The sequence below is a fragment of the Barbatula barbatula genome, assembly GCF_947034865.1.
Source record: "Barbatula barbatula genome assembly, chromosome: 4".
Classification (NCBI taxonomy): Eukaryota; Metazoa; Chordata; class Actinopteri; order Cypriniformes; family Nemacheilidae; genus Barbatula; species Barbatula barbatula.
The window spans coordinates 10466421-10479439 of NC_136768.1; the positions used below are offsets into that span (position 1 = coordinate 10466421).

Consider the following 13019-nt stretch of genomic DNA (forward strand, 5'->3'; position numbering starts at 1 on the left):
GGATCGCCTTCGATTCTCAAACTGCAGACACTTTTCCATATGTCTATCTCTTACCACACACACGGTCATACAGTACCGGATGAATCACCAGAAAACGTTTCTATACATTCATTTAGTCACATTTAAACTCCCTGAGTGATTGAACATAAGCTACGGAAATGAACGATGCCAACCGCGCAACTCTTGATGTGTCATTTATTACAATCACTTTCCTTTAAAAGGGAAAAACAGACACCTTTAAAACACAAACCGACACCAGAGAAGAACGGCCAAGGCACATGGGCAATGGAAGTGTGGAGTGTCCAAAAGAACAAGAGAATCAAAGGTGCACCATCTTTTTGCCCCTGGCTGCAATTTTTCTGGGCAGTTGCTCGGCGGAGCGCCATCAGTCACAGAGACGTCAAGTCTACCTTCCTCCCACTGATCTCAGAACCATTTCTTCTGCTAGTCCTGTCAAAAATGTGGCTCGGAAGGGAATTCACTTCAAGTGAATACGCCGAGTCTTCTAGCTTTCGTGCGCAAGTTAAATTGTCTATGTCAATGTGTTTTGATTGGTTTTAGAAAGTAATTCATAACACAATGCTCTGCAAAAAAAATTCAGTGGGGTAAGATCGTCCAAAACATACCAAGAACATCAGCGTAAAGGAAATTTATAATATATTTTAATTAGAATTTCTCTGACATAATCGTCAACATTTATTAGTTTTAGGTGTTTTATGTGAAATATTAGAAATGTTTTAAGTATCGCATCGATCAGATTTTTTCTGTTCTGCTGCCATTTAGCACATTAGTATGATGTTCATAAAAGACCACTCAGATATAAAAGCCAGCATGGTATACAAATATTGTATGGTAATTTTTAATAATACAATTCAATTCTTAAACATTTAACCCATATCAATCCATGTCATCTATCCTCTTATCAGTTTTTCAATATAGGTATCAGCAATAGCCGTTGACCACTACTAAAAATGTTTAACAAATTTTTGTCAGCCAGTCAGCGCATTAGGCTGTTGAAATTAATGTCATATTTAAAAATTTTATATCGTAAAACACGGAAGTAAAAGACCGGCAGCCACCTCACGGTAGACTGCAGGCCATAAAACATCAACACAAACTTAATACATGTTCGGGCCCGGTCCTCTCTCGTCATACACTCCTGCCTCTCCTCTCTTATGCTCCCTGAGCTCCTCCGTGAGCTCCTCGCGCCTGTCCCTCACGGCTCTCGTCCCACCCTGCTCGCAACACGTATATTTTTTTATTTTGATTAAGCCTTAAGAACAGCCCCCTTTTGCAGGCTAAATAGGATACAGGCTGGTCCAGGCTAAATAAAAAATGTGAAAACATTCAATTAAAATATAATTATTAGATTTTACAAATTCAGTCTGGGAAGTGCATAAAAAATGGCATTGACATTTGAAAGTAACTCATTTACCCTGTGGAGTTCTGAGGTTTGTTTTGCCACAGTGACACACAAGGGCTTTGGGGGTTTAGCCAACTGTTAGCCTTCTGGCCAAAGAAGAAATTGCACCTGCTTATATCAACACGTTTTGTGTGTGCTGTCTGTGTTTGTTCAGCACTTATTTCACTTGATTCAACAAACGGAGTAAAAAAGTGCAGATTGAAATTTGTAGTGCGTGATTCTCCATCTTGTGAGCGGGTGCAGATTGTCAGGGGGGCCAGGAATAGTTGAAAATACAAAATTGAAAATTCCCTAAATGAGGATATTTCGATCTTTTTTTAAGTAGGCTCATAAACAGCAATGTTTTCGTGCACACGACTATTGTTTTGCCTCAGAAGACATTTATTGACTCAATTGAGTCATTTGGATTACATTGATGATGGATGGACGGAGTTTAACTGGCCGTACGTGGACCTGTAAAGTGATAGGAAGATTAAAATTGTTATTTCTGTTTGACTAAAGAATGAAAGACAGGAAAAGTGCTCGACTGCACTTGTCTGGATATGTTCCCAGACAATCTTCTCTGTATCAATGCAGTGTTAAGTGTGCCAGGCAAACTGCTCAGACTGTGAGAAGAAACTCAATTCTTGAGCTTTCTATAAGCCTGGTTAAACTAGATTGAGATTGCGTGTGTTTCACCAATAAGATGTTGGGTTCATGCTGAAACATCGTACACTAAAGTGTTTCTCTTTCATTCAGTTAGTCACTCATCTCCCTATCCTCTCCATCCTGCTCATCTTCTCTTTTTTGCTGTGCTAATGAGAAGCTTACAGCTAATTAAAAGTATCGATCTGCGTTTTGTTAAGCTAAACTTTTTTTCTTATCCTGTTTAGAGCTGAGATCTCCAGAGACTTTCCTTCTTTCTTGTTTGTCTCATCAGTGTCATGATGTACAGGAACAGTTTGCAACACACTCATCTTTTCTCTCTCTCTCTCTCTCTCTCTCTGTCTCTCCTTCTCTTCCTCTGTGTCTCTTTTCCTTTTCTGCTCCATTTCTCTTATCAAGCCACAATACAAAGACGACTTCGTGGTTGGACCCCCGGCTAGCCAAGAAAGCAAAGCCCCCTGAAGAATGCAAAGAGAACGGTAAATATTTTTCTCTCTTATCTTTTGTGTTTGATTTTTCTCTCACTGTAAGCTTATTTCGTTTGCTCTGCTCAAGACATATGCTTGAGTGTGAAATAAAGTGGTCGGACATGAATGGCTCTTGAGTTACAAAGCAAAGCAAACGTGCCGTATTGCTTTTGTAAAGCAATGTGATGAAGGCAAGTTCCAGCTGTTCCAATATGTAAAGGAAGAAATGTGTATTTTTAATGAAATGTTTGGCTTCATTAGTTTGTTTATAATGATCCGGCAGTGTGACGAATGAATAACTATCATTTCAGGTAGTTTATCAAATATTATGAGGTCATAAAAACAGTGCGGAATAGTTGAAAAAAGGACATTTAGACAGCACTGCAAGTCACACTGCAAGACACGTATCTTCCTCAAATGATTGTATCTTTATGGTTGACATTAATAACATCAAGATTTTATTTTATTGTTGTGGTCTGAATTTCATTCATGTAACTCTGTTTGTCATTTGTTAACTCTTCGATTAGAAGACAATCCAAAATATTCATGTAATTTATCCTCAGGGTTTGGTATCGTTTGAGATTTAGCAGTTCTGATTCCAATTCTTATCATCGATTCCCAGTTTCAAATCTAAAGTTGTAAAATATGAAGTAAATGTCAACATGTATGGTTATTTAGCCTGCTTATTGACTGGTTTGCAATATATAGCATTTTTTATTTGTATGTATATATGTATATATTAGCGCCGCTCCCCTGATACGTGGAGTATATGTTATTTGAATATTTCAACTCTCTCGCTACCATTTCTCTGTGGCTCAAGACAGTTTGTGAAAACAAAATGAAAGTAATGGCTTACATTTTTACGTTAAATCAAATTAGCTTTATGAGTCAACTGAACTTAAATTATTTTGAACTGACTTATATAAGCAAGTTGCAAAATACTGTACAGAGTCAGTTTGATATAATCTAAATTCAATTGACTCACAAGGCGAATTTGATTTAACTTATAAATTCAAGGCAGCTGCTTCATTTAATGGATAGTTCACTTTGAAATGAAAATTTCATGATAATTCATGATAATTCACTCACCCACATGTCATACTGTCCCTGTGTTTGTTTCTTCCGTCGAAAACAAATTGAGGAATTTTGAGGAAAGCTTTTCAGGGTTCTTCTCCATATAATGGACTTCAACGGTGATCTGTTAAGGTCCACATTTCCGTATCAAAAGGCTCTATACGACACCAGCCGATGAATAAGGATGTTTTCTAGCGGAAACTTAGTATTTTTTCACGAAAACTAAAGAATTATAACCTTTTTAAACATACATGGCTTGCACTGCCTCAGCGTTGCACGTCCACGACGTCCGTATTACGCAATGAAACAAGATCAGCAGATCAAAAGTGAACACATTTACATTTCTGAAAATGTGCACACAAGAATAGATAAGAGGGATTGAAATTTTCATTTCATATCAAGTATCTGATTCCTTACCTTATTATTCCCATTGCAGAATCTGAACTGATTTTTGATTCCCAACCCTACTCGTCCTTTTTCCTACATTTATGAAGATGTGTTGAAATGCTTTTACTTTTGTACGCGAAAGGAGGGGTGTACCGAAATGAGCCAACATATACCAAGGAGGGACCTAAGCCTTGTTATGATGAATCTAGACTCCAGAATATAAAAGAAATTGGATGTGGGCTCTTTTGACGTATGCCGCTAAGCAACCACCGGCTTGTTTTGTACAGACACAACTCACATTTGGCTGAAAATGTAAAAAATGTTTACGGTATAATGAACCCAGCCATTTCACTGGGGTCTGCTTGTTAGCACGCGCGCGTATGTTTGTGTCTATGCGAGAGACGGCGTATTTCACATGTCAGCTGATTCCCGCAGTTCAAAGGCTTGTCAAGCAGCATGGCGAAAACCCTCATCATCACTTCGTATTCGTGAGTTTGTGTTTGTATGCGGGTGCGTTGCGTTACTCGGCTGCCCTCTTTTGTTTCAGAACTGAAGGAAAGCTCTGGACTGGAATCAAAGAAGGCTGCTGTTTCCTTTAATACCGTCACGCTCCTGTTCCTAGACTGTTTGTTTCCACACGTATATATTTACCGCAGCAGAGAGTGAAGTTTACATTTTTCGAAGACTCCTGTTTACCTGTCATCGTGCCGTCCCACTGCGTTTCTCTGATGGGGAGAATTCCCGGGGTTGGCAAGTGAATGAATAAACACAACTAACGTGTGTCTGGGTGTCTGTCACTCCTGTTTCAGTGCATTTCATCATTCTGAAAGCCGTCACTTTCAGCGAGCACTGAAAAAACAGGGAACATGTGGAAATGTGATTACCAAAGCAGATGTATTGATGGATTGATGTTGCTTAATCGGTTGACAGCTGTGTCAAGACAGGAACGTTTTTTGTTTTCTCTGCGATGTTGGGCAAATGAGCTAAATGAATGGGCGAAATGTACACGCTCGGTGCGATTTTTACAGAGATGTTTATGCATGACTCGTCACAGCAATTTTGTGCTGTTGTGCACATTTGGAAGCGCTGAAATTCTCGTTCGCTGTGGCTGTAACAATTCATATTAGTTTGAAATGGAATATTCTAGTCCATAAATGTCCCCTGATAACAACGTTTCTTAGCAGATAATGCTTTCAGTTTTGTGTTCCCATTTTCGTATGAATAATTCGTTTAGCTGTTGTCAGAGGGGGGTTTAGTTTGTATAAACACTCATGCTAGCGTGATTCTGTTCATTTAAAGAAATGTTCGGTTTAAGACTAACCCATTCATTTATCTTAAAGGGGTGCACCTGAGGAGCACTTTCTGTTAGCGTTCCCATTCCAGTCAATAGTCGTTGTTCAAAAGGTGCATGCAGTCTTGGAATATAACCTTTTAACAATTTCAAGATCTGGAATACAGTACAGCAGGGTAAAATTAGAGGTATATGAGAGAACGCAGCAAATGTATTTTTCGCATTCCCATATAACACAAAGGATAAATCGACTGTTGAGTTCTACATAAATAAAGTGATGAATTACAGCAGACGATTTTTACACCCTTAGCAGCTTTATTTGTAATAATGTTTTGTAATGCGATGCCCGGATAATATAACATAACATAAGGTTAGGTAATATAATTGTACATAAATAAAAAATAATAAAAAGGCGATATTAGCTGCATATTCAGCATCACTTTTATTTTCTAGATGCTAAAAAATTAATTATATAGGATAAATAGTCTGTAGTCCTGTTTTCACCAATGCATATCACAACCTATTGTAGTTGCACTTAGAACGACGGCAGCTAACTTGATTCCTGCTGCATTATCATGGAGAGCTGGATACATTTTTTTGCCATTTTCCATCTTGTTTACATGCAGCTGCCGTAACTAAATGCAACTACTGTACATTGCATTGCAATGGCCACCATAGTTCATGTCTACCCATATCAGAGCACATCTTTAGAATGCATGCTACATGGTCAACTATATGTGAAGTAACACAACAGGTTGATGACAAAATGTACAAATATGTTACCCTGGACCACAAAACCAGTAGCACGGGTATATTTGTAGCAATTGACAACAATGTTGTGTCAAAAATATAGATTTTTCTTTTATGCCATTAGGATATTTAGGAAAGGCCATGTTCTGTGAAGATAAGTTTCCTATCGTAAATAACCAAACTTTTTTTTGTGAGTCGAGGCAGCAAAATTATGAACAAAAATGGCCGGAACGTAGCTGGGTGCTGCCCGCTCGTTGCGAAGTTTGGCATCAATGCAAAGTTTAAAATTTCATTCTTCAGGTTCGTTTACTCTCTCATTACAGCGGTGAACCAATAGAGAGCATTAAAACAAACCAGTTTTTTTGCATCCGCCTGCTTCCTGATGGATAACTTTAAAGGCGATTTCTTTTTTTGCACCCTCAGATTCCAGAGTTTCAAATAGTTGTATCTCGGCCACGTATCGCCATATCCTAACAAATCATACATCGATGGGAATCTTATTTATTCAGCTTTCAGATGATGTATAAATCTCAATTTTCGAAAAATTGACACTTATGACTGGTTTTGGGGTGAAACCCAAAATATGTGTGTGTTAGTGGAATGCAACATTATATTATTGATGGGTATTATTTTCGGAAACATAGTCTTGCAGAAAAATTTTCTTTCGGCAAGTGTTCCATCTGAGATTTTAGACATTGATAGACAGAGAAAACTGAATAAAAAAAATTTGGATTTAGAAAAGCAAGCGATTTTCATCTTTATTTTACAAGAATTCGGCAGACATTAAACTTGGACTTTCATACAGTAGCAATGCCCACATTCTTTGTTCCTCCATTACAGTTCTGCATTATTAATTCTGCGGCGGCCCATGCAGAGAAGTGTTTCAGGTTTACATCTTCTGCAAACAGATTTCAAACTTTTGCCGCATCTGTCAGTGACGGGTGAATTGGGAAGATTTGCCAGCCACAACGACGTCTTAGCAGGCATAAAAAATATATATTTCACATCACGTCTAAATTTTTGTCAGTATGACAGAGTTATTTTACTACCTGTACACTGTAAAAAGTGAAAGATGGCCTCATTTAGGGAACCTAAGTTAGCTTACCTAAACTATCCTATTAATGTTCTCAAAGAACTTAGGCCTTCACATCATGATAGGTCTACTAAAAGATCCAACGAACCACTTTGATCGAGCCACTTCCTTTTAAATGTATATAAATAGGATTTTTTAAACTTGGGTGTCCAAATCAAAATGGTGCCTTAACAATCTCTGTACAGTTGGTTGGACACACAAAATGAAGATGAAATGAAGACAAGCAAGACAAAACAACTGTTACAATATTCACAATTAGTTACAATAAGTCTGTGACCCATCACCTTAGACCTGTGAACCAGTTTTTAAATGATTTTCCACCTGTGGAAGCACTATTTTAACCCTGCTAGTTCCAAATACACTTGATTTATGATTTATAAGTGTTCATTTTGGCCTTTGCCTGTAAGCATTTATTTACTTGGCATATGAAGCTACAAATACGATTCACTCTCTCCCTTCTTACCAGTGTAACCAGCTCTACCTGCCCCGCTCTGCGCGGTCCTCGGACCAGCGTCGGTCCTGATGGGAGACGGGCGCTCAAATGAGGAGGCTAAAGACCGCAGTCTCTAGCGTCTGTCGCTAGAGCGTCTCTGTTGGTCGGGGAGTGAGGTTTACACACTGCACAGCTCTTCACTAGCTGGCCTCTTTTCCAGCACCTCCCTTATTGTAGTAAAGGTCAAGGCTTTTAACAAACAGAACTCGTCGCCTGTTACTTACCACAAAGGACAGGCGGGTTTAAAATAGCAACATTATTTAAATACTGTGCAAACAGAATGTAAATATTGAGGAAAGTAATTAGCTTGAACTCGCAATTGTCAAGTGGATCTGTGATGGGTTGTTCAATGTTTGGAGGCCTTGTGATTAGACTGAACTGTGTTAATATTATTTACATTTTGGATGTCGGTCACATATCGTTCACTCTTTGTTGCCTGTGTGCATGCGGCTGTGTGTCAGTTTTTTTACTTTGAAGGAGTCCTCACATAAACTCAAACATCTCCACTGTATGGCTTTCTGGGTAATGGGGGGGAGGGGGTCTTGGGTGTTTATGTAATAACATGTTATGACATTTATCTCATTTGTAATTAATGTGTTTTTTGAGGATCGCAAGAGGTTGCTTGCGTAAATTGAACGGAGCTGAGATTTCGTGAAAGAGTAGAAGCCACAATAACAGACCACTCCAAAAACCTCTCTTTTGTATTCATTGTGACATCCCAGCAGTACCCTAACTTTGTTTTTGACGCGGACTGGTCTGGGTGGTGCGTAAGAGACAAATGCATGCGTTCGCAAAGGCAGAACAATATGTCCTCATGCTTTTAACTGCACCAAAGTACAAATCTTTAAAGACAGATGTTTATATATGCGCCTTTTAATTTGAAGAATGCAATGCTTAATGTTGATATTAGAAGCATTGCATCTTTGTATGTAGTGTAGTAAACTAATGTTAGCACATGGAACCTTATTGTACAGCGTTACGGTTTTAATAGTGATGCTTTCCACGTGTTTGCATGATAGTTATGCTTTTCCAGCAACAAAGAGAAGCGAAAAATAACATTTACAAGTTCATTCTAAAAATGTGGATCTCTGTAGTTACTTGTCTCCACAAGATGTTTTAATAAGACAACTAACAGCTCATGGCACAGCAGAACAATAATACCCAGCAGCGCTTTGATCTCTCTGTGTGTGCGCATGTGTGCTGGCTAGATTAGGTGTAAACATAACACAGTCTCTGTCATTTCTAATTTACAAAGTTGTGTGCGATACACACGGAGTCAGTTTTTTCTCCTTGGGTGATGCTGCTGAATATAAAGTTGTTTGCCATCTTTACCCAGAAGACTAGTAGGTACGCATGATACATATATGAAACATTTGTAACATTGCACATACTACATATATTTTGGTAGAACCTTTATGAAGTCGATTGATCCTTGAAGTTTTTATCTTATTACATTACATATGTTGTGACAGCCACTAAATTGTGTATCTTGGTGGCCCGACTACAAGGGCTAATATATATGGTGGTTGGGCAGATATATTATCATAGTCTATTGGATGCATCGCTTTTACATTTTTCTATGAGTAAATTGACAGATCATTATTTAATAGATAATATAAATAAGAATGGTTTAATTGTATATTCTTTTAATTGTAACGGCCCAAGAAACATCTGGGGGGGGAAATGCCCACCTATCTTTCCCTAGATAGGTGGGCTTTCCCTTGCTTATCAACAGAATGTGTTGGGACAAAGTTCTATGTATTATATGATGTATTAAATGATTTTATGTAAATCTCCCTAAAAGCCAATTCTCACTCTAAAATCTAAATAACGAACAGAAATGCCTTTTCTTTTATTAACTATTTGGGGTTTGCATTGTGACATCACAATCATTATCGTTAAATTAATACAATAATCATGTCAGAATAAATCAAGAAATGACTCTTATAAGAACAGAAAGAACATGTTATTGTGATTTTTACTGTAACTTTGTTTGTTTTCCAGAGCTTCCGTATGGCTGGGAGAAAATCGATGACCCTATTTACGGAACCTACTACGTTGAGTAAGTTCGCTCTGCTGAGTTAAAAAACATAATTTAATAGCACTTTGGATCCCCGTGTTTTCTCACAGCTCCGTATTAATTGGTTAGATTGCTGCTGCAGCGTGCCCAGTCTGAAAAACAGCTGCTCTGTTGTTTCTTGATTCAGTTCACAGTGTGCGCGAGCGCATGTGCGCCTTCATTTTTCTTGCTTAATGCACAGTCTGGGGTGAGATTGGACTATTTATAGTTCGGCTTGCTTGGCTACTCTTCTTCCCAGGACACGAGAGAACAGTGAGCTCAGAGCCAATAATGCAGCTGTAGTAGCGTTTGGAGACACAAGTGCGCTCTCCCAACTGCATCGTAACTGCAGGACGAATTCAACTCATCCTATTAAAACTTTATTAGGGAATGTTTTAAAGGAATAATAGGCATACACATAAAAACTCTGTTATTATTTATTCCCCATTTAAATCTTATGTAATTCATAATTATTCATACAGGGTTTAGATCTGTCTGTCCATATCGCAGACTAAATTAGTTTTTCATTACATTTTGATCTGATAACTAAGTCACTGGTTTCAGATATTAAAAGTAATGTCAAACAGATTCTCAGAAATATTGACCTTGCTTTTAACATCAGCACAAAGCTGTAATCACACATCTGTACAGAATCCCATTAAGCTTTTTTCACAAGAATGCCTCTTAATAGGGCCTTATTGTCTTTGCACTTTCAAACGTGTTTGAGCTCCTCTTAAAACAGCTTGAGTTCATTGTGACAGCAAGTGTTGTGCACAGTCCAAATCGCCATTTTCCTTCCAGATGAGAGAATGTTCTGATTACTGCCTCTGATCGTTGTTTGATCACTCATTGACCAAAGATAAGGTCTAAATGGACTGATGTCGGGCTTAATGACCAGAGTCTGTTCCATTATAAATGAGTCGTGAAATGGTGTAAAAACCAACACTGATGCTTTCATGTATTATGCATATTTTTATAGGCTCGTATAAATGTTTTATTCGTTGGCCGATGGGAAACCATAATAAGTGATCAGCTGTGTATCATGTGCATACAACAATGGCATATCGTCATGCTGTATATGCAACAATGCGAATAGATACAGTAGCTCTGTTCCAACACTTTATGTGCGGCTCAACTAGAATGCATTTTACGATACGATGCGAAATGGTTTCAAATGGAAAGCAGCAGCATTACACACTTGGTTTTGATCAAATTCACAAACATTGATAGGGCAATCCCATAATGCGCTGCAGTGAGCTCGGAGAGGGTAATTCGTGTCTAATGTTGTCGAATGGTTTTAATAAAGTCGATATAGATATGAAAAAATGAAGAGACTATTCCAGATTTTCTAGATGTGTTGTGGTCATTCCAGTCCAGTGTCTGTTGAATTTCAACTATATCAAACCTCAGGAGTGACATAAAGTCAACCAACAGAAATGTTTATGACAAGACACATAAAAACTGTGATAAACAGTCTTGAAATCTCCTAAACACATGTACAAATAATACTGTTGAATTGCATAAAAGTGAATATGAACTCGTTTAGCTTTCAGCAGGGCTTTTATTTTAACGTTTCTCCAGTTTTCCTTTTCTGTAAATAAAATGCAAAAAAGATCAGTTTTTCAATTGGGGAGAAATATTAAACAAAATCAATCATTTGCCGCATATAAATAGTTAATTCAGAAAAAAATTTAATAGTTTTGAAATGGTCTCTTAATGTATCCGTGGCTGTATTTTAATACCAAAATCTATTGCTTTAAAATTGAATAAAATAAAACATTTAAATAATAAAAATCAATTATGAGTCATATCTCTCCATTACTTCGAGATCACTATTTATGTTCAATAAGTAGCAACTGCCTATGTAGTCAATTTAAGTCACTTATAAGGCCACTTCAGTTGTTGGACTGAAATTTCCATGTTTTTATGCTATTTGGCGTTCAGTTGGGGCAAAGCTACATTATATTTTCAGAGAATATGTATCCTTTCTGGAGTTCAGGCAATAATGTATGAATCTCTGTTTCTGGCATTCTGCTTGCAGTCACATCAACCGAAGGACTCAATTTGAGAATCCGGTTCTGGAGGCCAAGCGAAGATTGCAACATCAGCAGCAGATGCAGAGTCAAGGCTTGTCATCTCTACCCCTGCCCGCTGTCTACAGAGGTAAACTATTGTTTATTGCCAAACAACCGATCGGTTGAATTCAAGGCGTGGTCTTATCAGCAATATGCCCATTTTGATAAATCGTCACTGTTTTCCGAACCTCCCTCAGCTTTTCGATGACATCATCATAATCCCTATCTGCTTTTTTGCAATTGCATGTTTAACCTCAAGTCTGGTGGAATTAGCGATTGAGGCTTGACATGACTATTATATTTCTCCTGTGAGCTCAGTGTCTGTCTCCATAGTAACACGTCTGAGCGCAGACGTTCGTAGCGCACCATCTGTGACTGAATTTATTGTAAAGAAAGCTACTTCCGTACAACCAGACCTTTAGAAGTCTGGCTGTGTTTGAGCTTAGTCTAAAATCTTGTGCTGCATTTGAAACTCAGTTATCCAATGAGAATGTCTCGTAAAAACTTGTTGACATCCTTATTAAGGTTTTGCAGGATTTTAACAATGGTTTCTGTTGAAGCAGATCCGTGTAGAAAAGTTCTGCTGTCAAACACATGAAGGTAAGGGGGTTTAGATCATAGGCTGTTAACAAGAAGAACTTGGTCTAAGGAACACATGATTCTGCTTAACTCAGACGGTCATTCACTTGATAGGCTCTATGGTGGGCTTCGGTTGAGATCTTTTATAACAATGGCCTCAAGGATATAAAGCTTTACCACTGTTTCCACACTGGAAATCTCTATCTGTCAGATCTTGTGTCCACAAGAGTGAAGTGACTAAGAAAAAATGAACTATAGGCCTAAACTGGTTGTTTACGGCCCAGACTGTCTTTTAAAGAAGAAGTGCTGTGAATATTTCCTGACAGGTTGTGCACCCCGTGGCTGCATATTTCATCGCAATTGTGTGTACCACCATGAAACTAGTGAAGGCCTGTAGCCATTTTTTGTTGCATATGCACTTAAGCCTAATCATTTTTCCTTCAAGTTTCTTTACAGGCAGTTTTGGACAAACAGGTGCTTAACAGAGAGTGTTTTTTATCTGATGCCAGGAATAAACTCAACACACTTTAACTAGAAGGACATGCCGCCTCATTTTTTAAAATGTTTTTTACACCCCTGCCATTGCACAGCCGTAGTCGACCATGTGTTCTGTAATGTGTTATTAGCCTGACAGGCAATATTCATCACATCATTCTTACATTTGCTCGAAGGCATCGTGTTAA

At 38.1% G+C, this 13019-nt stretch overlaps 1 protein-coding gene across 5 annotated transcripts in view; it reads left to right on the top strand.

Moving 5' to 3' along the window:
- The window catches only part of magi2a (membrane associated guanylate kinase, WW and PDZ domain containing 2a), a 206171-nt gene that overhangs the window by 112829 nt on the left and 80323 nt on the right, over nt 1–13019 (top strand). For all 5 annotated transcript variants that reach the window (XM_079454564.1, XM_079454565.1, XM_079454567.1 and 2 more), the window contains exons 6-8: nt 2468–2547; nt 9628–9685; nt 11724–11845. In XM_079454564.1, the coding sequence (XP_079310690.1) occupies nt 2468–2547; nt 9628–9685; nt 11724–11845 (260 nt within the window). The remainder of the gene's footprint in view (nt 1–2467; nt 2548–9627; nt 9686–11723; nt 11846–13019) is intronic.